We start from the raw sequence: 25,024 nt of genomic DNA, 5'->3' as shown, positions 1-25,024 counted from the left end.
GCTCACTATAGATATGTGATGGAGATTTCTTGGTTTTGATTTTGAGGGTTTTTTTTTGGTTAATGCTAGCAAATTACTACTAAACACTCACTTTTTGTGGTTATCATGCAGTTATTTTTTTAAAGTTCATTCTAAGCCACTGAAACAAACTCTAAAAAATGTAAAAAAGCATTCACAGTAGTTGAAAACCATCTAAACTGCTATATTTTCTCTAGCATATATTTTGATGTTTTACCCCAATGAAAAAGTAATGTATGTTGACCCTCCAATATATCTCACAATATTAGCAATATAGATATATAAAAGGTGACATTAAAAACCAGAGGAACAAAGTCTGTACATGTTGCTAGAACTCAAAGATAAACTTTTATAACGTTTAAATTTGGGTGTGGTTTATTGAACTGGGCTGGACAAAGCACTGGGGAATATTCCTGTTGGGAACAATTCTGCACTTGGGTCCCCAATTCAGCAAAATCCTTACTATGTGCTTAAGACCACCCTTATTCAGCAAAGCACAATGGCATGTTCTTAAGTGCTTTGCTGAAGTCCCAATGACTTCAGTGAGACATAAGCACATGTTTAAAGTTAAGCACGTGCTTAAATTATTTTATTTACATTTTAAACAATGGTAAAAAAGACCTGTAGAAGAGCTCTAGGCATCCTGACAATTAATCTTCCAGTAGTTAAACAGGAGCAAATTAACTAAATTCAACCAGTGTGTCAGCTACCAAAAAACATCTGTATCTTGTCTGTATACATATGCTCAACTTTCTGTAAAAACCCTAGCAAATAAATGGCTGTTGTAGCACGCTTTGCTCAATCAGAATTTGATCATTCCTGTGCCTAGTTAGTATTAAGCACATGCCTAAGTGCTTTGCTGAATTGGGAACTATGGCACTGTTCATGGACCTGTTGTATCTATGTTGAGCCCCACAGAAATCAGTGGGATCCATGTGGTGCGGAGGTGCACCTCTTGTTACAGGATTAGGGTCTAGATGACCTAATAGTTACTTTCCATCTTCAGTATCTGTGATTTTGCCTAGCATCAACAAATAGATAGCAAACATGAAAACTTTAAAGGGAAAGATACAACTTGAAAAACATATTTGTGTGAAAACTTTGTATCTAACAGTAGGTACATGGAGATCCCGATAATATTTTCTCTTTTTCTAGTTTGTTTGTTCTGTGTATTTGGCAGCATGCTGTATAGTGAGTGGCATTGTTTCCCTGTACAGTGCCTCCCTTGCTTAAAAGACGTTTATATACATCAGTGGGAGAACATAAACCATATTTTTTCAGGTTTTTTTTTTATTTCATGACATGCTATTTAAAAGGTTAAAATGAATTTTATTGTCAAATTAGTCAGTTTTAAAAAGTTCAAGTTGATAGTATATAGTTAACTCTTATGTCAGATTATTTCATTTATTGTCTGACAGCAGGTAATTTTCATTCATTCTTATAAATTTCTCTCTGTTGCTCACCTACAAAACATCTAAGCATACATTTCTTCAGGATAGCAAATAAGACTCTTTATAAAATAAAAATATAGACATTTTCAGTATGTCATCTTCTGCAATGATATATAGTATCATTCAGAACATGAATGTTGTACAGGTACTCTTTAATTTGCAGAGAAAGGATAAGCATAGTCTGTAACAGGTAGTTCTGATGACATCACAGTGAAGGTGAAAGTGATGGATTTTCTATCACTGAATTCTTGAGTGTGTGGCCTTATTAAGAGTTTTCCCTTTAAAATATTCAGTGGTGGAGGGATAACAGAAGTGGCTAAACTGAATTCCATGTTCACCAAATGAGAATTGGGGAAATTCTATTTGCCCTGAACCACACTACTGAAGATATTTCCTTTGGACACCAATATTTAGATATCACTGATCACTTTTGAAAATCTTAGCTATTAGGAAAGGAGGCATCTCATTAGTGTGCTTATAAATGCACAGATCAGGACAGGACTTTATTTTTGTTCTGCACAATTGGCATTCAACAAATAATAGCTTTAGCTGTTCACCAGGGATAGCCCAGGAAATTTTCAAATCAACGATGTTTTCCTAATCTGTACACATTCTAGGCCAGGGGTCGGCAACCTTTCAGAAGTGGTGTGCCGAGTCTTCATTTATTCACTCTGATTTAAGGTTTCGTGTGCCAGTAATACGTTTTAACATTTTTAGAAGGTCTCTTTCTATAAGTCTATAATATATAACTAAACTATTGTTGTATAAAGTAAATAAGGTTTTTAAGATGTTTAAGAAGCTTCATTTAAAATTAAATTAAAATGCAGAGTCCCCTGGACCAGTGGCCAGGACCCAGGCAGTGTGAGTGCCACTGAAAATCAGTTTGCGTGTCGCCTTTGGCACGCTTGCCAGAGGTTGCCTACCCCTGTTCTAGGCAGTTAAAGGAGGACATGAAGCCACCAATGCAGCAAAGGATTTAAGCATGTGCTTATGTCCCATGGAATTGCAGCATGCACTCAAAGTTAAATGCATGCCTAAGTGTTATGATGAATCGGGTCTAAATAAAGTACATTCATATAAGGAAATGGAAGTGCCTTCCCAATTTCAGTATATGAAAGTGAAGACAATTTAAAAAAATCCAATCTAAAATAAAGCTAAATAAATATTTCTTGTCTTGTTAGCAGGAAAGAAATACCCTCCAAAATGGCAAAATACTGAAAAAGAGTGTTGGTCATGAGTATCTTAATGTTTGGCTCAAACACTCGTTAAGATGGCCTTTAAAATTAGTCAGATACTAAATAAAGTAGCTTGAAAAATTTTATTACAATTATTTTACCATAAAAGTTACTTATTTCATAGACCAAACAGGAGTCTAGTGCACAAGAAGATTGGTGATATCCTGGTAGTGGCTGACTAAGAACTCCATACACTGGTAGCCTGTGCTAAATATCACGTTTTTATTACTCATCTTCTCCCCAGCATGTCTGATTGTAGGCTGTTTGCGCATGGAGCTGTCACTTACAGTGTTTGCACAGCTGCTAAAACAATGGGTGAGGACTCTGGGCACTACTGCAATATAACTGTTAAATAATCACAAGAGGAGCAATGAAATAGGAATACTGTTCATAGATATACCATTTTGGGTGGTTGAAATACCTCTATGTAGCCTGTAGCCAAACAAAGCACTCTAGAGATGCCAGTATGCAGTAAAAGCATTCCCCTGTTTATGGGTTATTGTTTATGGGCATATCAGTGTGTGCATCAAATTATGTACAGGTATATACATAATGTGTGATCAAAGCTTTCTGTTACTTTGTTAATGGAAGGTAAGATGCTTCTGGTTTCAACTGCTATTCCTTATACTTAGTACTGGTTCTAATGGTATTTCCCATTATATCTTACCTACTGAAAAGGGATTATACATATATTTAAAGTTTCAGAAGCATGCTTCAATGCTTTGCTGGATTGAGATCAGAACTCTTGAAAAATTGAGCCTGAATGCAGAGGAAGAGAACAGCCTAGACCTGGCAGAGAAGCTGTCAATGGATGAGGAGATGGAAAATTCTGGGAGATTATTAAAGCCTTTACAGCTATAGGGTGTAGCTCTTTTAAACTGATTGAAGCCAACTCTTGGATATCCTGTACGGTTGTTGTTATGGCAGAGCTCCAGTGCTTATTTTGTGGCAGGGCTGAGCCCTGGCACCTCTAGGTTTGACAGTTCATAGCTCTGGCACATCTGGGCTTGCTGCATCAGTTATGAATGTAAAAAAATTGCTTGAGCCCCAGCACCTCTTTTGTTACAAATTAAGCACTGCAAAGCTCCCCACTGGTTTCAAATCAGTGGTATGGTGTGGCCTTGTCACAGGCCCAAGAACTCCCTCCCTCGTTTTACTCTTAGGCCTTAATCCTGCAACAGTTTACTCACATGGGCACACTGGGTAGCCCCATGGAAGTCAGTGCAAAAAGTTAAGAAGGTGCTCAATGGGCCCCAGGCCGTAATTTTCATCAGTTGTCCTTTGGTGTATGCTTGCAGGGATGTGGAGTATGCTTGGATCAGTTGTTTAAATTACTTCAGTAAGTGTAAAGTCATCACAGGGGTTTAATGTGAGCTTGCCTCTTTTCTAAAGAGAGAGGCTCCAACCCTCTAGATATTTTTTTTATTTAACAGGCATTTAAAAAAATATACTTTGCAAAGCAAATATATAAATCAAATATTATATTGTAAAATGGTAGAATGCTTTTTGTTAACAGAAAACACCTATTTATTTATAAAGAGAATTCTATGCCTTCATTCAGTTGTGTGTGTTTTTTTCCCCCCTTATCCTGTTGTAGACCCAACATTGTGAGGGAAACCAGAGGTACATGAGGCAACCTGGAAGCATGAAATTTGCTCAAGAGTTTGACTTCTTGAATTCTATCGTATTTTAACAGCTCAATGAAATACATCTGAAAGTTGCCTGAATATAAACAAAGGGGTGAACCCTGATATATTGAAGTCAATGGGATAGTTTGCATCTGTCATGGTGCGTAAGATTGAACCTATTTGAGGTAAAGATTTGAAGAGTGGAAATACATGAACAGTACCAACATTGGCAAGGAGGTCATAGGTCACATCAGCAAATTGAGAAATAGTTATCTTTCCAGTGACCTTTGACACTAATAGTTGAGGAGTTCCAGTCTGACTCTGCAATCCTTCAGAATCAATTCACATTGTCATGACTTTGAGACATAGAGATCAGAGGTCAAGCCAAAGGCTTTCAAAATTCTAAAAACAATTATATTTCCTAAGACACATGGCATGACTTTCAACTCTTCATAGCATAGGGGGATTTTTTGCAGTTCTCCAAAGCTACATAATATACAATATAAGAGCACTTCAGTTTCACATGTGAAAATAAGCATTATTCTTTCAGAAACAATTCCCCTTTGTTGAAATAAAAAGTGTTGGAATTTAATACTTTCACCTGTGTGTAGAAAATGTACTAGGGTAGATCAGGACAGGATACTAAAACAACACTCACTACACTTCTAAAAAAAAAAATAAGGTTAATAAACACTTTTTTCCTGTATAAAAGCAAGTAATTTAAAAAAACAGACAAACCCATGTTAAATGACTACGACTTAGTCAGAGGACCTGGTTCCAACACCACTGTCTGGAGTTCCAGCATGTGGAACAAAATCAAATCTGTAATGCGACAGGTTCTGACTCTGCCAATATGTGCTTCTTGGAGATACTGACAAGAGCCCTGCATTATTTAGAACCTGAGGGACATTCACCTTGGTGGCAAACAAAGTATTTAACACTTGCTCACCTCCAGCCTCAGGAGGAACGCCTCACCCAAAGGAGAGAAGGGAAAGCAGCACTTTCACCAGCCCTAGCTGAGCAATAGCTGTCTGAGGGCCAGCCGAGAAAACTTCATCTTCATGAAGAAATTCTTCTTTTACATTTGTTCTCAGTGAGAATACGTGGTCCCAGGGCAAGTGCCAGCAAAACTAGTTAAGTAGAAAGAACTCAACTCTCAAGCATGTGTACTCCATTGTCCATGGCCACTAGACTGAAATGTCTGGCTTATTTAAAAATCCTACGTCTGCACTCCTCTGGCTGTCAGCTAGCAACCCTCTTTTAGCTTCCACGGTGCTGACCCTGGGTTTCATAGCAGCTGCAACTAATTCTGCTCCACTATCCATGAAACTTCTTAAAAGAAGGTCAAAATCTGTAGGGTCACAGAAGTTCAAGCAGGGAACTTGGAGCTCCCGAAAAAGACATCGTGAGTAGAAGCAACAGCTTCCAAAGAAGTTCTGAGATCTGGCATAGGCAAACACTCCAATTCCAACCTGGCCCCTTTCCATCAGAATAGATGCTCCAGGTGATATCAGGCTGGAAGCATCTAATCTAGAATCTAATTCTCAGAGTAACATATCTCAAATATTTTGGCTAACTCATAGGCATTGTTTAAATAAAACATTCCCTCCTTATTTGCAAAAAATCCACCAGTGTAATAAAATGTTTGTTATGGAAAGACCTTAAGGGCCATTTAAAAATTTGCAATATTTGCAGCAGTTTTTTTCCTTATATTTGATTCTCTCTTTGCATTCATGTTACAAATACAAATAAGTTGGTGTTGAGCTCATTTGGAAAAGAACTTCTCCGTATAAATTACCTGACAGCTAAACTGGGCCTCAGTGTGTTTAGTATATTAATACTCATCTCTCTCCCAAATCAAACCTGAAAATGAAGACACAGATGGCTGTTTACACAGGCATCTGAGAGACCCATAAGGAACACTAGTAGTCTCAAATGTCTGAAATGTGAGATTACCATAGGCACACACAGTACATTCCCATTTGTATCAATGTCACCAAGAGACAAGCTGTACCACAAGAGCAGAACCCAAAACATAATTATCTCAAGCAGTATGTGGCCTTCTAAAGAACCTCTGAAGAGGATGTACTCTATAAATGTGCCATGGCTCTTAGCTACTAATGAAGTGGGAGGAGTAGAGAGAGCCTTCAAGCCCTGCCCCTGGAGATCAAGGGCATCATATTCTATCATAGTCGATGTAACTCTGACTGGCGAGATGGTAAGTTTTATCTGGCATCCTGGTGTATAATGTCAGGGTGACTTGCTAACACTGAGTGGCCCTATACCCTAGTACCTTAATTTTATTAAAATCACTGCTTTGGCTATTAGCCCACTGATAAAGAAGAGCTCTTAAAATACTTACAGCTTAGATTCTTGAAATGTGCTATAGGCTTTCTCTCCTTTACGTAACCCAGGATAAAGTTCCTCCCCCTTGTTCATACACTGCTGCCTTTCTGCAGCTTCTTAGGCCAAACAGTCATGAAAGGTAGGATCTATCCTCTTGATGTCTTATCACTGCTATTTCCACGAATAGCCATTTGTTTGCAAATGCACAATTAAAAATGTCATATTGGGGCTGCACCATAAATTCTCAATGAATCTGCTGACATTCAGATGAGGATGAGGGCATTTCCCCCCCTCTCTTTAGCCAGTGAGTCACCACAGTGGGAATGAAAGGCAGATAAAGGGGTCAATAGAGCCTGCAGGGAGAAAATACAGATGCTGCAGTGAAGTCACTGTGTGATGCAGTAGGGAAAACAGGCCCAGCCATCATGTGTGTGTTCATCCAAATTAACACAATAAAAGCAACCAATCAAACTGCAAAATTTGATTTCCTCCATGCAGACTCCAGCATGAGTACACTTATAGTAAAGGAGGTCTTGTAATTCTAACTCTAAGAAGGATAGAATAAAAAATGAAAATAGTCAAATATGCATAAGAATTTGATAGAAGGCAATTGGGTGGGGAGCAAGAAGGGCAGGGAATATTTCTGCTGTTAAGATGGCCCTTACCTGCATTGTAGATATTCCATTGTACTTGTGAACGTGATGTTATCCAGTTCTTGAGCTGGGAAGTGTTCCATGGACCCAGGAAGGCTGAATCCAAGGCCCATGCTTGGGCAGAAGAGGGGCAGTGTCAAACATCGATGGGGTTCATGATGGGGACTATAGAGCTCGAGGAAGTAGTGGTAGCATGGAGAGCAGTGAGAACTGTGTTTAGCTATTTGGGATCCTTCATTTTCTGTGGGACTTACGGATGGAATTTGGATTAGATCCCTAGCTCAAGTGGTAGCCATTATCCCCATGTGGACTAACCACAGTGGAGGGAAGAAATGCTCGTTTCACAACTCTTTGCCTGTTAGCGTGCAATGTTGAGACTCTGGAATCCTGTGTTTAAAACATGGATTACACTTAAAAGTTCTATTGGCGTAGCTATGTGGCTCAGGGTCATAAAAAAAACCCATCTCTGACCTATATAGCTATACCTACAGAGCCCTCATTGTTGAGACAGCTGTGTTGATGGATGAGGGCTTCTGTCAACATGGCTAAGATTGTTTAGGGGAGGTGGTGTTCCTGTAGGTGTAGGCTTCATCTACACTAGGGGGCCGTGCTAGCATGGCTATGCCTGTATAGGGTCCATAGTGTAGACATAACCTAATGCCAGGTTTTGGAAGTGAGTGTGCTCTAGTAGTTGTAGACCATTCTGCCCCTGCTCTCATAACCTGTCCCTTTCTTCTCCTGTTCCCTGCCAGAGCTCCTGTCCATTCTGTCTTTTTTCCTATTTCTACCCCCCTTCACAGCTCCTATCACTGTCAGCCTACCCCTCTGAACCATTCCTCAATGTCCTGTGCTCCTCAACCCTCTGTATTAGTCATGCTGTTTCCTCTTTTCCTGTCACACTGCCTGGATGCCAGCAGAGGAAGCATTCAGAGCACAGGACCGACTATTTATCTGTTCCCATTCCAGTGCTTGGAGCCACCGCAGGCTGCCAGGAAGGAGCAATTGCAGCTCCTGCAGCCTGCTCAGCTGCTCTGTGGATATGGCGCATGTGCAGTCTGGTCAGCACATAAGAGCAGTGAGGGGATGGAGTCTGCTCAATGCAGATGTGAAATTCAGAGAATTTAGCTGCCAAAATCTAACCATCCTCTACTGAGAATGTGTGAACTAAGCTTTATTGAGGTTTTTCATTTGGCCATATATCGGCAGATTTTTCTCAAGGATGGCAAACAGTACATCCCTAGAGCCAGTGATATCCCTTTACCAAAGTCAAGTGTGGAAAGACTTAGAGCTCCACAATGAAATGACTGTAAGAATTATTTAACAGAAGCAAAATGTAATGCCCTAAACTGGTTCTTGGAAATGACGGAACTGTTTTTGCTGAAACTTTCCAAAAAATTCCACCTGAGGCAAGCATGTGTCATGGAAAATTTCTGCTTGAACAGTTTTTAGTTTTGGCAAAGTTTTAAGTGACTGAATACAAGGTCTTACCTTGGAAAGTCTTCAACCTTAGCTAGAGGCAGTGTTACCCACTTCACCCTTCAACATCCTGCACCTCGTGGGTTCCAGTCATGCTTCTCAGCATGGCAGGTTTCAGCAATATCCATAAGGCCTGCTTCTTCCTAACATATGGCTGCTGCAGTGACTCATCCTTACAGCATCAAAACATATTAACCCAAGAAGGTGTCTGGGAAATATGGTAGAATGCTCAGTGTCTGTACTAACCCATCTTGAACGGAGCTCATTGCCTGCTGATCACCTCTTCTCCCATTCAGAAAAGTTAGAAGATGATAAAAGTGCATGTTTAAGAACATTCTATGTTCATGCAGCCATTGTGGGAAAAACTGCGTCGTCCTGCGTCTGACGAAGTGGGTATTCACCCACGAAAGCTCACGCTCCAAAACGTCTGTTAGTCTATAAGGTGCCACAGGATTCTCTGCTGCTTTTATAATTCCTTTGAAAGTTGGACTTTCATTCTGATCTCAAGTGTAATCACAGAAGGTTAGTGGAGAGATAGGAGTAGCTAATAGATATTAGAACCATCATTTTAATCACCTGTAGTGAGCTATACTGTAAGACCTGAAATGGCACATTTTCACTATTCACAATCTTTAATTAAACTTCACATTGAAAAAGTTAGTGTCCTGTCTCCCTGGTGTCCATACACTAACAACCTGACAGCAGTGAAGGGACGGCATAGTAAACAAGCCTCCTTCTGACATGAAAAGAGCTAGATAAAGACTTATGCTGCTGTTCTACCTCTTGGCTATACTGCATAGAATAAAGAACAAGCAACTGTGATTGATGTGTTACATATGAGTGTAACCCCCGAAGAGATGACACAGATTCCTGGGACTCTGTCTGCTGACAGCTCAGGGAGAAGGGAGGGGGAGCCAAGGCAGACTCAGAGTCTGCCCAGCAACCAATAGGGAGTGACAGGCCCTCCCAGAGAGAAGCCATTTTGGGAGTCTTGAGCCAGCCAGGGCAAGGGCAGGACTGGCTGTGTGGGAAGTTGATGAGTCCCAGGTCTGCAGGCAGGGTTCCCCCTGAGAACCGGCTTCTAGGGACCTGACAGCAGATCCCTCCACTGGGTTTTTCCATCCCCACTGATGATTCCCAATTTGTAGTGTTTGCTGGGAAACTTCCCCAACCAGGCTGGGTTTGCCCTCCAGCTCCCCTGGTGAGACTAGTCAGCACACGGGCAGCTCTGCTAGTCCATGGAAGCTGCCTGCTGAGGGTGTGACTGGAGGTTGGGCTAGGAGGGTACAGTTTGGATGTTAGTGTAGTTGTATAATTTACACCTTGAGCCCTGCACCCAGGGCCAGCTCTAACATTTTTGCTGCCCCAAGCAAAAACAAAGAGCGCTGCCCCACCCCCGAGCGTCGCGTCACCCAAGTCCCCGCACCCCAAGCGTTGCGTCACCTTGCCCCCCGTGCGTCACGTCGCCCCAGTCCCGCCCCCGAGCGTCGCGTCGCCCAAGTTCCCGCCTCCTGAGCTCCGTGCTGCTGAAGCCCGCCCCTGCCGAGCGCCACCCAAGTCCCCACCCCCCCAGCACAGCGCCATACCTCCCAAGCCCCGCCTCCCCCCAGCACCGCCCGTCCGAACCAAAAAAAACAAAAACAAACCCTGAATGCCACCCCATCCAAAAGTGCCACCCTAAGCATGTGCTTGGTAGGCTGGTGTCTAGAGCCGGCCCTGCCTGCACCCCTTTGTGGTGAGGGGCAATCCTGGGACCAGTGCAGCCTGATTCCTGCCTGAGGAGGATCCCTACCAGCAGACAGCAGCCCTTCTACAGTGACTGAGGAGTCCCACGTCAGCTTCAGACCTGAGGATCATTCATGGAGTTTGTGAGTTCACCAGCTTTTAGTCAGGGAATTTGTTTTGGGGACCCCCTACTCCCTGAACTGTGTCCTCAAGCCAGGGAATAAGGGTTTGAGGATTTTATAACCTGCTGCATATTACACCTGTGGAGGGATTTACCATGGCCTCTCACTTGTGAGTCCTTTGGGCTGTGCTGAACCCAGTCAGCCACACGGCTAAACTACTGCAGAGAAGAATTTTATAGGTTATAAAGGGCCCCAGCAAAGTATGCGTACCAACAGGACACTAATTTTACACTCGTTACATCAAGTCACGGGTATTTTCAGTGTGGGCACTGGTGACCCTAAAAATAGTGTTTCACCCTGTTATGTTGTATTTGTCTCCTGTTTAATATAATGATTGTGTTGATTATAGTTTTATGTGTTTGTGTTATTTCTTGGAAGCCTCCACTATCTGGCAAGTAAGTGGGGATTACTCTGTAGTTAGAATTTTCCGCCCAAGCTGCCCTGGTGACCCTGTCAGGAAGGAGTGAGGGAGGTGGATGTACTGCAAATAATTTCATAGGAAAAAAAGAAAAATGATACATCCTGCTGAGTGGGTGGTGGGATCCAAAATAACCCAGACCTGTCCATCAAAATCTGTAAGCGGATTGGCATTAAAGGAGATAACCAGGTGGGAGCAATCATCAGAACTCTCCCCTCCCATCCCCATGAAACATTTGCAGTCTTTTCTTGTTTTATATAATCATAGAAACACACAGCTGGAAGGGACCTCAAGAGGTCTTCTAGTCCAGCCCCCTGTGCTGAGGCAGCCCCAAGTATACCTAGATAATCCCTGACAGGTGTTTGTGACCTGCTCTAAAAAACTTAACAACATAGATTCCCCAATCTCCCTGAAGCCTATTCCAGGGCTTAACGTTCCTTATAGTTAAAGTTTTTTTCCTAATATTAACGTAAATCTCCCTTGCTGCAGATTAAGCCCATTATTTCTCATTTTACCTTTCGTGGACATGGAGAATTGTTAAACTTCTCTTTATAGCATAACATATATGAAGACTCAGTCGTCTTTTTCAAGAGTAAACAAACTGTTCCTCATAGGTCAGGTTTTCTAAATATTTTATCTTTGCTCTCCTCTGGATTCTTCTCAGTTTGACCACATCTTTCCTGAAGTGTGGCACCCAAAACTGCATCTGGTACATACATTTGATTCCTGCTCTTGTATCCCACACCCATTACCCACTCATCCTCTTCTCTCCTTCCTGTGAACTACACTCTTGTTTTGAGCATGGGTTGCTATGTGCTTTTGCACTCCAAGTTGTGAGTGCCAATAAATTGCCAGTTATACACAGAATTTTATTCTGTTTCAGTCTAATTTCTTGTCTGTGATGATGTCATCATTGTCCATCTTTCATAGCGTTGGTCCTTAGGCATTTCAAATATATGTTGCTATGGTAATCTACCTGGCTGTGTCTGGCTGAAATTTTTCTTAGCATCATCAAGTACGATTTTCTTACTTCTATCACCATTCATAACAATTATTCCAGTTTCAACTCAAAGAAAACCCCAAACCCCTCTTTCTGGTTTCAGCACCTCCAAAGTCCATGAAAGGCTTTGCAGATCCAGAACTTTTGAATGAGCAAAGCATGGAGCACAGCCACCTCCAGACTTAATCTGGATAGCCAGAGTTTTCCATCCTGAATCTGATGCAATGTCATTGTCACCAATTTCCACACTACACATTGAAACTGGCAATGTGCTTCATGCACAAAGGGCATCAACACAAACAGGTTCACTTGTGCTATGCAGCTAAGTGACTTCATTTGTGATTCATCTTTGAAACTGATATTTTATGTTTTGAAAGGAAAATAGTTACTTGAAAGGACTCACCACAAAATTCATGTTTGGCTTGTTCATATAATTTTACTGAATCCATTCAAAAAATAAATGGAACTATAAGGTGAAATGTATTGTCAGAGAATACAAAGGTCACATCATTCATTATACATCTTTAATTTAAATCCATAGATTAAGAGGATGAGCTATCAACCTCATATGAGAACAAAATTAAGTTTCTTTAGTGAAAGGACAAAGATTCAGGTAAGCAGCCAGACAAATGTATTCCAGTTAAGGAGAACTTACTCTACTATCTATAAAAATAGAACAACATTTTAAATTTTCTGTAGATAGATACTTTAAGATCAACTAATGGGATTATGTAGAGACAGGACGCAGCAGGCTAGGAATTTCACTTTAAACCAGTGGTTTCCATCCTTTTTATCCCCAAAATCACTGTTTTGAATCTATGGACAACTCGGGATCTACCCTGCCCCTTCCCCAAGGCCACGTCCCTTCCCCAAAGCCCCGCCCTGCTCACTCCATCCCGCCCCCTTCCCTGTTGCTCACTCTCCTCAACCCTCACTCACTTTCACCAGGCTGGGGCAGGGGGTTGGGATTTGGGAGGGGATGTGGGCTCTGGGCAGGGGCTGAGGGGTTTGCAGTGTGAGAGGGGGCTCTGAGCAGAGCCAGGGGCAGGGGTTTGGGGTGCAAACTCTAGGAGGGAGTGTTGGGCTGCAGGAAGGGGTGTAGACTCCAGGAGGGAGTTTGGATGCAGGCGAGGGCTCCAGGATGGGGCAGTGTGTTGGGGTGCAGGAGGGGGTACAGGATGCTGGCTCTGGGAAGGGAAGGCAGGGGGTTGGGGTGCAGGAGGGGGTTTGGCATGCAGGAGGGGGTATGGGGTGCTAGTCTGGGAGGGGGCTCAGGGATGGGGGTTGCAGTGTGGCCTCCCACCAGGCAGCACTTGCCTCCGGTGGCTCCCAGTCAGCAGTGGGCGCAGCAAAGCTAAGGTAGGCTCCATGCCTACCCTGCCCCCACGCTGCTCCCGGAAGGGGCCAATGTGCTCCTGCAGTCCCTGGGGTGGGGAGGGTGGAGGGCATGTGGCTCCATGCCCTGCCCGTCTCTGCAAGCACCATCCCCCACAGCTCTCCCGGCTAATGGGAGCTGAGAAAGTGGTGCTTGCAGGCAGGAGCAGTGCACATGGAGGGAGACCCCTGCCCTCCCACCCCTGGGTCCACAGGGCTGCAATGACCACTTCCAGGAGTGGTGTAGGGGCAGAGTAGCCTTAGGCAGCCACACTGCACTGCCACCAGAAATCGCGATCGACAGGGAGATCCTCTAGGATCGACCAATTGATCGTGATCGACCAGTTGGTAACCACTGCTTTAAACCATAGTTTAATTCTCAACCTGCCAAGGCCCAAATGTGTGTTACGAGTTTTAAGAACGTTTGGCAAAGACTCATGATGAGGGACACCACACCAAACAACCAATGGGGAAATGTGGAGTTCTTTTTCTTAATTAAAATAGGATGTTTCATAATCTTGCTTTCCTTATTTTGAATTTGTTGTTAACAAAATTTGGTGATTTTAAAAAGGAAAGATGGTGACAAATTTGGGCCTAAAATTATGTTTGTTTCCCATATGGAAACACTGAATTGCCTTAATCAAAATCGGGGCAGCACAGTTTCTTCTGTTTGAGAGACTTAGAATGTGTATATGTATACTCTTCTTTTTATAGAGACTATTGAAAACGACAGGACTACAAACATGGGTAAAGAGGTCAGGATATTACACCATGTACAGCAGGACTCGAAAGTGAAAGAACACCAAGTCTAAAAAAAGTTTTAAAAACTACCATAGCTAAAAAAAGAACACACCACATTAACTTTAAACAGAGCATAATTTTGGATGGCCATGATACAATTGGTATAAAAATGCCCATTTTTCTCAAATGACATAGAAAATGATAAGAAATTAAATCTTTTCTTTCCCCCTCCAGTGTTGTTGTAACTGTGTTGGTAGGTTGACCTAGATCAACATAGGTGAACACTTGTTTACACAATTCATATATTTGAACATGTAAATACATTATTCAGAGCACTAATCTCCTAAACTTCCCTCATTTGCCAACATCTAAATTCTGCTAGATAAGGTTTCCAATCAGTTCCCCTCTTACAGAGCAGAGTACTTGAAGCTGTACTGTAAACACAAATTCATATGCTCACAAAGGCTGACCTTTTCAAATTAAATGATGTATAAATTAAAAAGAGAAATGTCAGGTTTCTGACAAAGGTTGGACGTTTTGAACTTTGGACAAAGTGACAGGTATTTTCGATTCTCCTGGTGCTGGTGCTTTTGTGACTGGGTGTGCGTGGGCTTTTATGTCTGCTATTCTCTCTTTAAACTTTTGCTGAAGGTACTTTTCTTCTTTGGAGTAGCTTTTAGCAAAAGCAGACATCAACAGGCATGCTGCCATTGTGGTCCCACCAATACAAAATAAGATTGCTCCTGCCAGCTTACATATATCAAGGGCTCCGTTAAACTGAATGGCATGGTTATCCACAACAACAAAATCTTCTTCCTCAAGGGCTTCGATTTTCGGTGGCACAAGAAAACCTACGACAAGAACTGTTAACCCGATCAGCATAAAAACTACCCCAGAGATGAGTCCGACCTGGAAAAAAAGGTAAAAAATGAATGTGGCCTCATCATTTAACATTTTCATTGTCTACACAAATATTTGTCAATCCTACCAGGAAGCAAACATTGTCTTCTGAGCCCCAATTCATAGAATTCAAATATGTGGATGAATTGCCATGTTGGAATTGTTTCTACAACTGATCTTTGTTTAAATCAACATACATATGGGAGTTTCTAGGAAAAAGAAATAAGCATGTGTAGAGGCTGTAAATGTGTATCATCACTGGATGATTACCAGTTCTGTTCATTCCCTGTAAAACACCTGGCACTGGCCACTGTCCGAAGACAGGATACTGGGCTAGATGAACCATTGGTCTGACCCAGTATGGGCATTCTTATGTTCTTAACCTATTACTGCTACTAGGTGACAAAGCTCCTTCTTTAGCACAGGTAGTGGAGGTCTGAGCTTTGGCATTGAAAGTCCTGGATTCAAACCCTGCTGATGACCCATTACATATGACCACCTCCTGTTTTCTGGCCATGAAATGTTTTATCTTGCAGAGGTTAAAAGGATGGTGTGGTAGAAATAAGTCACAACATTACATTTCCTGCCCAGTTTAAATAATAAGTGCAAAGCTTGATTTCCATAGGATCCCTAACTTTTTAGTAAACCAAGCCCTTATTGTTTCCCTGGTAGTTTGATCATACACCCACCTATGCTTTTATGAATGTCAGTGAAAGCTATGCATGAATGTGTTGAGAGAGTCATTTCTCTACATTTTCACAAATTACAGCCAAGATTTCAAAAGTGACTTAATTTTGTGTGTTTTATTTTTTGATGCCCAATCGGATATATATGTTAAAAGGGCCTCATTTTCAAAGGGTGGATGCTCAGTAATTACTGAAAACTGGGCCTGAACCAAATAATAATTTCTGTAGAGTGGTGAGCTGTACCTTCCAGAATGCAGAGCTCCACCTGCTAGGTGACCTCTGGATCTGAAAATCATCCTCATGCTCCCAAATTGAAGCTGTGCAGTCCTCATAAAATTGATGCAGATAGGATCGAACTCCATAGCGTTGATAACTTCCCTCCGTGCTGCTCTGCGCTTGCTTGGAGCTACAGATATCCGCATATGAGCTCATCCTTCTCACCTGCAATGAGAGATTTCACACAAGACAGACTCAAACAAAATGGGCTGCAAATAATCCCTTGATGTCAGCTCTAGAAAGAGAAGAAGCCTTGTGGAGTTCTCTCCATCCCACACTCCCAAACTAAGGGCTCGATCCTGCTAAGTGCTGAGCACTCCTGGCAGGTGTGGGGGCCCTCAACTCCGATTGAAGTCAGTAGGTGCTGAGAGCCCTTGACACCTTGCAGGATTACACCCTAAAGATGGATCTGTGAACACTCAACACAGTTGTTTTTTACATGTCGCGTTTCCAGTTCCATAATTCATGATGGAATATCATTTAATTTTATGTAAATTTAAAGAGACATTGCATGACTGCGGGGCTGAGTGCCTTGATCTCTGATACAAATGCCATTACTATTAGTCATGTTAGGCATCGCTTGCTAGCTTTATTTGCTAATTTGGAACATTTCACAAACTCTTCTCGATGGCTTCGTTTTTTCTTAAGCCTGTAAAACAGAGACATAACTGTGGGATTATATATAACTGTGACATAAATAGCCACGGGGGACCTGGTCATGAAGACTAGCCTTAAAATTAGTTTTTCTGAATAAAAATACCCTCAAGCATGGCACATTTGTTCTACTATCTACAAATCAGAAAATGAAAATTATTACAAACTAACAAGCCTGTTTTAATTTACCAGATGCAGATAGTAAATTTGTGAGGTAAAGCCTGGCCCCACTGACTACAAAAGGGTTAGGATTTCACGCACTGTGAAAAGTAAATGCAGTGTTCTAAATTCTTTCCATTGTAATAAAGTACTAGTAAAACAAAGATTTTCTGTTTTAAATATCCAGGGTCTGACCCTGACCTCACATATACAGGTATAACTCCACTGAATTCAGCAGAGTTACAGTAATGTAAAATAAGTGTAAGTGAAATCAATCAGGCCTTTTGAAAATGAGTGTGCCACTTTAATATTCATCTGTAGATGAGTATTTTAGAAGTATTATAATGCCTTTGTTATGGATTTAGTAGGATTATATGAACCAAAAGGTATGAGTGAGACCTAACATCAGCTTCAAGTAACAAACCTAACAGTGCGATGCAAGCATACCTATCCTGTTTGTTTTAACAAGGTTCTCCCACTCCAACCCCCTTTTCTTGCATTTTATAGGCTTCTAGCCCCTATCCCCTTCAGTAACCAGTGCAATATCCCAAATGCACATGATTTCACTCACTCTAGAATACCAGCTCCCTTTGTGTTAAATGAGATGGACAAATACTGCAACACTCACTGAAATTATGTAAAAATCTGGAGCATGCTAATTAAAAACAATGGCAGAATTCGGCTCTTGGTAGGTACAGGCATCGCTATGACACTAAGCCTGTAATCCACTGGTTGCTTTCATCCCTGGTTGTTTTCATGGCTCAGTGTTGAGGAATCTTATGCACTTTTCTCTGATAGGAGTAGCTTCTCCCCTGGTATTAATGTATTCCTGCCATTATAGTATCGTAAGAATTTCTGTGGAAAGGCCTCAAAGCATTCTGATATATCAAGGCCAAATGGATCAAATCCAGGAGGCCTACAAGCATGTGGAAGTTCTTTGTCCAACAAGGTTTGGAGCCCACTCCAGGACCACCTCCTGCACTGGAGAGTGGAGGTGCTGATGAACAAGCTTTGCAAAGCTGCCACCCAGCATTCCTAGATCCTCTCTGTTAAGCATCTGGACATCTGCAGATGCAGCCCTTGACTTCAAAGTGCTTAGAGCAGCACTTCTTTGAGAAGCTCTCCCAGTGGGGAGTGGGACGGGACTCCAAAGATTCCCATTCTCTTTTTTTCCCCCTTCAGCCTCAAGACTCTTGTTCTTCCTCCCTAGGGTGTTTCCTCACAGACCAAACCAAAGAAATAATACTATCATTTTTCTGACTGATTTGCTTTCTGTTGATTGGTTGAGATGGCACAGACTCCCAGTCTAATGGTCTTCAACAAGAGACTCCCCTTAGTTAGAGAGGGAGGTAGATGTCTTTAAATCAGACATCATAAAGCTGGAGGCAGCCCCCAGAAAGCAAGACAATTCTATATGATTATTGGTCATTATCCTGCCAATCTGATTCAAGGGGGAACCACACATCTGCAATGTATAGACTGAAACACAGAAAATAAATTAGCTGGTACATGGGTACATGCCTTTCTCTGGTGATAGAGTTGCATGGATATCAAGATGTTGTCTTATAAATATTTTGGGCAACTGCAAAGTATTACTAGACAGGCACTGCAAATAGGATAATTTTTTCATGCAATGCACTGTAAACCTCTGAAACTCCTTGCCAGAGGGTGCTGGGAAGGCTAATACTATAACGGGGTTCAAAAGGGAGCTAGATAGATTCATGGAAGATAGATCCATCAATGGCTATTAGCCAGGATGGGCAGGAATAAGTTAATGGTAGAATCCAAAACGGACTCAGGAATCATGGCCTATTGGCCTCTAATCCTCTGCACTTGACTGTGTACTGCACTAGTCTGTAAAGTGGCTGTATGAATTACCATAGCTTCCTTATCTGCACAGCCCTTTCATAGCTAGATTCATACTGTCATATATTCCTTCAAAGATATGACACAATAATATCTTATAATATACCTCAAACTGCCTTGCAATGAGGGGTAAGCATTATCTCCAATTATCAGATGTGGAAAATTGAGGCACACGCAAATTATTGTGAGGCTTAATTAGTGTTTGTAAAGTGTCTTGAGATCACCTGAGGGTGTGCCAAAAAAAATGAGGCGCACACACACAAATTAAGGGATTGACTAAGGTCAATATAGAGCATCACTGGCAGAGCAGGAAACAGATTGCCAACCCTCCCATACCAAATAATCTCCTGGCTCCCAGTCAACAGGGCTGGCTCTAGACACTAGCCTACCAAGCACGTGCTTGGGGCGGCACCTTGGGACGGGGCAGCATTCAGGGTTTGTTTTTGGTTTTTTTTGGTTCGGCCTGGCGGCGCTGGGGGGAGGCGGGAACTTGGGCGGCATGGCGCTCAGCGGGGGTGTGTTTCAGCAGCACAACGCTCAGGGGGCGGGACTTGGGCGACGCGACGCTCGGGGGGTGAGGCGGGGCGGCGCTCTTTGTTTTTGCTTGGGGTTGCAAAAATGTTAGAGCCGGCCCTGCCAGTCAAGTCCCATATCTCGCAGGACAAAACTGTCTCCTCATATAAACTGTATGTGTGAGTCTCCGCTGACTTGCAACTTGTACAATCATTTTTAACTTGTGCATAGTGAGCTCAGAATGGAAGTATTTTACTCGCACTTTACACAGACGTAAAGGACAACACAAAGTCAGTGGTAAGGGAGAATGAGGCCTAATGGATCAGTTTGACTAGTGTATCTGGCTGCTTTGTGTTGCTCTGGTCATGCACAGCAGTCTCCTGGGGAAATTAAGCTAGGTTGATACTTGCTTTGCATCAGCAGGATCATGCAAAGCAACTGGAGCATATCAGTGAATCTGGCCCAATATCTCTAGTGATCTTCATTCTCCTCTGTAATTTACTACAGTTAATTCAAGAAAACATAAGGTAATATCAGCAAAGAATCCTGTGGCACCTTATAGACTAACAGACGTTTTGGAGCACGAGCTTTCGTGGGTGAATACCCACTTTGTCACATGCATCTGACGAAGTGGGTATTCACCCACAAAAGCTCATGCTNTGAATCTTCTAATCAGAGCTACTAGAGCAGAACTGACAGTTATACCACAAGGGCATAATTCAAAGCCTACTGAAATCAATGGCAGTAGGTAGAGAGAGAGGAGAATTCCCAATGACTTCAGTGGACTTTTGGCTCAAACTAAATGTGACTCCTCACAAACGTGTTTTTTCTTACTTCTGAATTATTAAGTTCCAAGACACATTGTGTGGGTCGGTTTTAGGTGCAGGACTGGAAAAATCCATAGTCTGGACTTTGGTTTCTGTGTGATCATCCTCCCTGGAGAGGCTTCCCCGCAGAATTAGAAGAGAACTCAGTCCAAAGATCTACCCAATCTCAGGTGCTCTGTGAGAGGCCAAGGACATTTCTTAGGAGCTCCCATGCCTCTAGGCTGCTTCCTGGCTCACTCAGTCACAGTAACTTCCCATGTACACCTCTATTGGTTATGACCCCCAGTGCATCTCCAATTGCAGAGGGGGAAAGAAAATAATGAACCTGACAGCATAATCTTAACACTAGGTTACATATGTTTTTTCATGGATTTCTAGAGAAGACCTAGCAATCTCCAACTCCTTCCCTTCACCGCAGGGCTCTCATGAAACGTCTTCTGTGTAATACTTATTTAATTTGATTTAAACAATAATTAAAAAGATGCCTATACAAGATTCTAAGCAACCTACACATTTAGTATTCCAACAAAACCCAACAGCAATACACACACACACACACACACACACACACACACTTTCTCTCTCCCCTCCAACCACTGCTCAAACACACAAACAAATAAGCTGTTACATGTGGGCAAATCTATCCTAGTCTCTGTTTCTTCATGTAGAGATACTATGAGTTCCTAGACAGAAGAAGGAGAGGATTTCAGTCCCCAGTGGTGATTTGGAGTGATGTAGTCTGTCTTCTGAGCTGCAACATGAATGTGGCTCTTGCTGTATGAGAATGAGGCAGTGGTATTGAACAGAATGCTGAAGGGAGGTGAGGTAAAGAGTCCACAATAAATATGTGGAGGAGTGTTCAAAGGCACCCATTTGTACCAGATCAATATAAACAACAGCTACTGTGTTGGGGTGTTGAATGTATTGGCATAGGTTTCACTTTTGTGGATGTGGGTATGAAGGGCCAGATCCTTAAAGGTACTTGGGAACCTCACTCCCATTGACTTCACTGGGAGTGAGGTGCCTAAATACCATGAAGGATCTGGGCCTAAAAAGCCTATGCTTGGGAATCTTCTGCCCAAAAGTGGAGTAAACACTGTTACCCTATATCAGTGTTTTGGTCTGAGCTTAGAGCTTGTATAAAGCCAAGGGACAGCTGTTCATCTTTAGAACTTTTCACAGCATAACAGCGGACCAGTGTAATCATTATCAATCTCCAGAAATACAGAGAAGTTACAGTCAGAACTTCAGAACACGCAGCTTCAGTGTAGCAATCCCCGTAGCAACTTTATTCCCCAGATAAAGACTATCTTGCGTTTATTTTGTGCTTTATTACACTGCACTGATACAGCAGGTGGGGGGTAGGAGGGTGGTGATCAGTTTTGTGACTAGATGGGTGAAACACTGAGCATATTTCCGGAGAAACTACTCAATGAATTTTCAAACTGCTTCATGATAAATTAATTGTTTTAAGTATTAAATGTTTACCTTTTAGAAAACTGAATTTGAAAGCTCTGCTAAAACAGAAGAAAACAGAAATGTGATGTTGCTGTCTCAGCACATGCACGACCATGACCCTGCAAATGTAAAACACAAATTAAAATGGATTCTTACGTTTTAAGTCCTCCTCCTCCTCCTGATGTTAGACACTCTGACTTTTCTGTTTAAAGGCTCATCTTTCCAATCTTTACCTACAGGAAAAAAAGACACCCCCCTAGAAATAGTGAATTCTGGAGTAAATAACATAGATATTGGATAATAATTCATGGGATAATCTTGATGCTTACAAAATCTAATGTCCATACCTAATGTTCCCTTAGGATAGAGACCAAAGCAAGGCAGGCTGGGCCTGATCCAAAGTTCACTGAAATCAATGGGAGTCTTTCCATTGACTTTAGTGGGCTTTGCATCATGCCTTTTATGAACAGGCCTCTTTTCTTGTTGAGGAGTCAATTGTGAGCTCTGTCACACAGCCAAACAGAGGGGAATGTGGACATAAGGCACCCTATTAATTTCCTGCATGGTCTACACCCTTTTGTGCTCAGAGGATTGAACAGCTGCTATTCCCCAGTCTGTGCAGGTGGGTGGAGCCTGACTTCAGCCAAGGCAGCATAAAGGAGGAAGTAAACTACACCAAGGAGAGAAATGGCACAAATTACTTCCCTTAGTCAAGAAGGGGGAAGCAAAGACCATATTGTGACCATCTGAGGCCCCGGGTCTGCTTTGAGATCAGTGCAACTAGGCAGTACTCTTTACTAAGGGCTCATGGTAATGCCACAGTCTCACACTTAGTGCATCACAACTTTTAAATAATGCTTCTTGTAACAGGTTAAATCTATTTTATCCTGGTGAGTAACTACAATATGATGCACCATACTGTAAATGAAAGTAATCATAATTTCAAGTTTCCTATACTTACATGCCTGTAGGAACAAGGAAGGCAGGCTATTTTTTACTTTTTCTTTATTAAACAAGGTCAATGGCATCCCCCCAGAAAAACGTCGGAGGTACTTACTGGATAGTATAGCTTCTGTGAATATCTGTTGTAAAAGGAATTGAACTCCCCATTTTAATCATATCAACAATCCTCACTCATTACCCTTCCTCTGCCCCAGGAAAGCAGGTTAGCCCTTCTTTAAAGAGATTTGTTTACATTTCAGTTACTAGAGTTCTTTCTCCACCTTCTATAATTATATTCACTAAGGTATCAGCAGAATCTCAGAGATGGCTGAGGCTTAGTTTTATTTTGATCAGCTGATACACATTCCAGCTGCAGAAGGCCCTCCAACAACGGAGAAGACCATATTTTCCTCTTCAGGCTAATCTACAGAAAACATAAACGACGCCTGAATTACTGCTTGTTTTTGGAGCAGGGAGAGCAGTAAATCTCCCAGTGCCACCGATGGCACCAGCAAGGAGGGAAGCAGTGCAACCCCCACAGCAACTGGTTTCCTTGCACGCCTCGGCTCTGCAGGAGGAAGTGGCCTTCAGTGCCCTTCACTGCTGCCTAGAGTGCGCTCTCCATGGTGCTGAAACCCAGCCGCGACTCTCAGGAGGCGAGCTGGCCTCACCGAGACTTGCTGTCAAGCGCTTGCAAAGCATCCAGCGAAGCAGCCGGCTCTCAGCAACTGGTAATTCGCTCGCTCTCTGTGTAAAATTTACCGACGCACCCTTCGCCCAGCCAGCCCAATACGGTCTGCGCCCAAAGACCAACTATGAAACGAAAACGCCCTCGGCTTGTCCTGCACTGTAGCCGGCGCGGTCTCCCGGCTGTGGAACCACGACCCCTTTCCCATTGCAGGGCTGCCGTGGCGCTTGGGTTAGCAACCACGCAGAAGCGTTTTGCAGCTCCCCTCTCTCTGGGCGCAGGGCTCCGGCAGGGAGAAGAGGCTCATCTGGAAGTTCAATACCGTCCTGTAAAAGCCAGCGGCAGGAGCTGCTGTCTGACCCGCCGGTTCCTAGCCTGGAAACGTGCCGCCTCCCCAGCGGCTCGTGGGGAGGCTCAGCTCAGCCTCCCCCCTTGGAAAACTGCCAGGGGCAAGTGTGTCCGCCCAAGCCCGGCCCAACAGCCCCCGGACACGGAGGATCCCCGCCCGTTCTGCACCCCCGGCCCGCAGCACTGCCCGCGCCCGGCGCTGGTTACCTGAGCCTCCCTGCTGCCGGCTGAGCAAGTGCAGCTGCGCTAGCTGCAGATCTCTCGCGCGGCTCCCATCCCGGCTCTGAGCCGCTCCGCGCTCACACACCGCGTCTCGTGTCCCCTCCCGCCGAGCCCGGCTCGCCCTGGGCCTGCGCACTCCGCCGCCGCTCCCGGGCGCTGCCGGGGCTGAGCGAGCCTAGCCCGCGCCCCCCGCCACCCGCGATTCCCCCACAGGCGCTGTAAGTTCCGTTCCCATTGTTCACAGCGCCCCACAAACCGCAAAGCCCCGCCCCTGGTGGGGTGCACTGGGGGCACTGAGCCAGAGGTTCCCCCCTTCTCCCGTGCTGAAGGATCACAGATCATGGGCTTAAACACAAGATATCTGGCTTTGGCTAGGGCCCTTAAAGGTGCTTCCCAGGCCTGGAGAAGAGGAGCTGCGCTCCTGCTGCTGGGGAGCCCTCGCGGACAAACTCTGTCACTCAGTATCTTCTGCCACCAGCCAGCCGCTAGGGCTCAGTGGGAAATGCAAGATCAGGGGCCTCCTCCCTGGTGGACTGGGAGTCAGCAGACCTGAGTTCCAATCCTGGCTTCTAGCATCAGAGGGGTAGCTGTGTTAGTCTGCATCTGTAAAAGCAGCAAGGAGTCCTGTGGCATGTTACAGACTAACAGATGTTTTGGAGCATGAGCTTTAGGGGATGAATACCCACTTCGGCAGATGCATGCAATCCTGGCTTCTGTCTGTAGCCGACTGTGTGATGTTGGCCCAGTCACTTCCCTTTTGTGCACCTATTTCACTTCCTTTGTCCTGCCACTTTTCTTAGACTGTAAAAATCTCCAGGGCCAGGACTAGCTCTCACTATCTTATAGCTAATAGCCTGCCTACAACAATGGGGTCCCCGTCAGGGAGGGGAGATATCTAGGCACTGCTGCAATATAAATAATAAATGATTAAGTTGTGTATCTGTCCATCTCATTGTCCACTTATGGTGTGTTAAACCCAAAGGAATCCACGCTCAGCAATGCCCAAGCTTGCAGGGCTGCTTCCATATTGTGAGCAAGAGGAAATTGTATCATGTGTCTTTATAATAACGATCCCAGACAAATGGTGTCTCACGTATACAAGGCATTGGGGCACTGCCCCACCTGTGTGTGTGTTTAAATATGAATCACAGCTTGCTATAGATTTGCTGTACATCATGAATCCTATGTAGTAGTAGGGCATTCTTCTCCACAACCCCTGTGGCACATGCTGTCAAGGC

At 43.4% G+C, this 25,024-nt stretch overlaps 1 protein-coding gene across 2 annotated transcripts; it reads right to left on the bottom strand.

The window, feature by feature from the left end:
• Positions 1–13,371: 13,371 nt before the first annotated feature.
• NRSN1 (neurensin 1) lies at positions 13,372–23,907 on the bottom strand. 2 transcript variants are annotated; one of them, XM_032768663.2, is made up of 4 exons: positions 23,772–23,907; positions 21,743–21,819; positions 16,077–16,274; positions 13,372–15,156 (listed from the first exon to the last, which is right to left on the bottom strand). In XM_032768663.2, exons 3-4 carry the CDS (start codon positions 16,263–16,265, stop codon positions 14,758–14,760), a joined length of 588 nt encoding a protein of 195 aa, XP_032624554.1. In that variant the 5' UTR covers positions 16,266–16,274; positions 21,743–21,819; positions 23,772–23,907; the 3' UTR covers positions 13,372–14,757. The 2 variants fall into 2 exon arrangements, with proteins under 2 accessions (XP_032624554.1, XP_032624555.1); XM_032768664.2 differs by lacking the exon at positions 21,743–21,819.
• Between the last annotated feature and the right edge of the window lie 1,117 nt (positions 23,908–25,024).

Source organism: Chelonoidis abingdonii, chromosome 2 (assembly GCF_003597395.2).
Source record: "Chelonoidis abingdonii isolate Lonesome George chromosome 2, CheloAbing_2.0, whole genome shotgun sequence".
NCBI lineage: Eukaryota > Metazoa > Chordata > Testudines > Testudinidae > Chelonoidis > Chelonoidis abingdonii.
The sequence above is the reverse complement of the archived record's forward strand: the minus strand, read 5'-3'. Positions and strand labels throughout refer to the sequence as shown.